The sequence below is a fragment of the Myotis davidii genome, unplaced genomic scaffold, assembly GCF_000327345.1.
Source record: "Myotis davidii unplaced genomic scaffold, ASM32734v1 scaffold609, whole genome shotgun sequence".
Lineage (NCBI taxonomy): Eukaryota > Metazoa > Chordata > Mammalia > Chiroptera > Vespertilionidae > Myotis > Myotis davidii.
The window spans coordinates 2,229,037-2,231,803 of record NW_006300164.1 but is presented as its reverse complement, the minus strand read 5'-3'; the positions used below and the strand labels follow the sequence as shown (position 1 = coordinate 2,231,803).

Below are 2,767 nucleotides of genomic sequence, written 5' to 3'. Positions count from 1 at the left end.
CCCGCCCCCTGCTGTCCCGCGTGTGTTCACCACGGAAACGGGCAGGAGGCGCCTGGACAGGGTCCCTCAGGAGCCCTGACCCCCGGCCTGGGTCTGGGACGTTCTCTTAGGGTTTTTCCACGTCAGACCCGCGGCCGTGTCCCTCCACTGCCTCCGGGCTTCTTTCCATTCAGGAGACGTCAGCTGGTGGCACCCGTGGCGTGGTGTGGCATGGTGTGGCGTGGCGCCCGTCTCACTGCCTCACGTGGGACCCGAGGCTCTGCCACGGCCGCTGCCCTCACACCTTCGTTCCCACAGGGTCACCCAGGCCTGATCGGACTCATCGGGCCTCCGGGCGAGCAGGGCGAGAAGGGCGACCGCGGCCTCCCCGGCCCGCAGGGCTCCTCCGGCCCCAAGGGAGAGCAGGTGGGTGAGGCGGCCCCAGCCAGTGCCTGGGGGCAAGGGCATCAGGACCCGTGGGCTCTCTGTGCCCCGGGCAGGCACTAAGGCCAGGACGGAGGCAGCCTCTGCCCCCCCAGTGCATACGGGAACGGCCGGAACCCAGCGGTGGCCGCACGGGCAGACATTCCCGCCACCTCTCTGCAGGAGGTGGTGGGCGATTCTCAGGCCGGGACCTGGGGACCTGGGGACCTGGGGACGGCCGGCCTCCTGGCTGGATCAGGCCCCGGTTCCACAGGGAGGGGCTCAGGGCCGGAGGGCAGCGGGAGGGGAGATGCGGACGTGGCCTGGACGTGCTGTGTGGGCGGGAACGGGGCTCTGTACCCCCTCGTCCTGATAACTGCATTTTCCGCTCCTCACAGGGTATCACTGGTCCTTCCGGCCCCCTCGGCCCCCCGGGCCCCCCAGGCCTGCCGGTGCGTATCTGGGAGGGTGTGGTCCCGGTTGTGGCTGGGAGGGCAGTGAGCAGCTCCATTCCTGCAGAATCTCTGGGCAAAGGGGAGGGCCCTGTGCAGCTGGGGAGTCAGGACAGTGAGAACCCAGAATGGGGGCCCGGGGTGGGGGTCCTCACTCCCATGGGGTTCCCAGCCACAGAGCACGGCTGCTGCTCAGCCAGGATTTATTTTTTTAATGATTGTTTCAACTTTTTTTTAAATTTTAAATATATATTTTTATTGATTTCAGAGAGAAGAAGGGAGAGGGAGAGAGAGAATCATCAATGATGAGAGAGAATCATGGATCGGCTGCCTCCTGCACACCCCACACTGGGGATCGAGCCCGCAACCCGGGCCTGTGCCCTGACCGGGAATCGCACCGTGACCTCCTGGTTCATAGGTCGATGCTCAACCACTGAGCCACCCAGTCGGGCAATACCCAGGCCTTTAAAGTCATTCCCCTTGGCCTGGAGCCTGTGCCTGCCCATCCCCATCAGCCTCCGCGCCACCTGGGCCAGGGCCTGGGTCCCCATGGCTCAGGGGCCCCCGGCTGATGCGGGACCAGCTGGGCTGCGGCTGCCTGTGGGGCGGAGGGCACTGCACCAGGGGCTAGGCCAGCTCGCCCTCTCGCCCTCGCCCTCCGCTGCCTGCATGTGATTCCGGCTGAGGGGGGTTGGGAGGCCGACCCTGGTGGACAGGACATTCCCCACCTCTGTGGTGAGCACCAGCCACCCCCACCCTCCCCACCTCCCAGTCCATGAGTCCAGTGTAGGCTCCTGGGAAGGGGGACACGGATGTAAGAGGGGTGAAGACCAGGCCCAGCCCAGAAGGACTGGCGTCAAAGGTGGGTGCCCAGGGGTGAAGGAGCCTCCTGCTCGCTAATGCCCCGCCCCCCTCTCCACAGGGTCCTCCCGGTCCCAAAGGTGCTAAGGGCTCCTCGGTAAGTGGTGTGCACCCTGCAGGGGCCCCGTCACCGGGGCGGGGGGGGCGTGCACCCTGCATGCGTCCCACCCTGGGCCCCCTGCTCCCCTGGCTCACATGGGTTGCGCTGCTCCCCTACTGTCCTGTCCTGAGCTCACTCCAGCCTGAGGGGGTGGCTGTGTCTCTCTGCCCAGCAGGAAGGACCTGGTCCCCCTAGCTCCCATCTCGGGGGTGATGGAGGGGCGAGGGGAGCTGTCACCTCCCTGCATGTTAGACCTGCCCCGTCCTCCACACGGGCTGTCAGGGACCCCAGGGAGTCCGGGTCCCCGCAGGCCCCCGTGGTCAGAGTTGGTTCTTCTCCCCCCACCAGGGTCCCACTGGCCCGAAGGGAGAGGCAGGCCACCCAGGACCCCCCGGCCCACCGGTGTGAGCAGCCTGAGGACGTGCCCGTGGCGGGGGGGGGGAGGGTCCCCTAGCGCTGAGGGCGCCGTGGGAAGATATGTCTGTGCCGCTCAATTTCCAAACCAACCTTATGGAGTGTGACAGTGGCAGGGCGGGCCTTCCCTGGGAGAAGCCAAGGGAATGTAACCCAGGCGGGCTCCCTGGGGGAGGCAGAGAGAGAGACAGACAGACAGAGGAGATGAGAGACAGACAGGGAGAGAGGAGAAAGCATGTGTGTGTGCACACATATCTGTGTGCATCCCTGTGTGTGTGCATATGTGTGCGCATGTGTGCATGCCTGTGCGTGTGTGTGCATGTGGGGTGGGCGCAGTAGACAAGGCCCTAAGGTGCAGGCAGCACAGCCTCTGGATGCCTGTCCTTAGCTGGGCCTCCTGACGCAGCCCCAGGAACACAAGGCTCGGGCCTTGCCAGCCTCCTGCAGCCCCACTGTGTGCAGCCGCGTCAGGTGCTTTGAGCCTCGCTGAGGACAGACGGGAACCAGCCTGGGGCGCGCGTCCGAGGGCTGGCTGCAG

At 66.1% G+C, this 2,767-nt stretch overlaps 1 protein-coding gene across 1 annotated transcript in view; it reads left to right on the top strand.

Moving 5' to 3' along the window:
* The window catches only part of LOC102761370 (collagen alpha-1(V) chain-like), an 89,263-nt gene that overhangs the window by 69,168 nt on the left and 17,328 nt on the right, over window positions 1-2,767 (top strand). Inside the window, exons 26-29 of the mRNA XM_015572366.1 lie at window positions 298-405; window positions 801-854; window positions 1,777-1,812; window positions 2,164-2,219. Of these exons, the coding sequence (XP_015427852.1) occupies window positions 298-405; window positions 801-854; window positions 1,777-1,812; window positions 2,164-2,219 (254 nt within the window). The remainder of the gene's footprint in view (window positions 1-297; window positions 406-800; window positions 855-1,776; window positions 1,813-2,163; window positions 2,220-2,767) is intronic.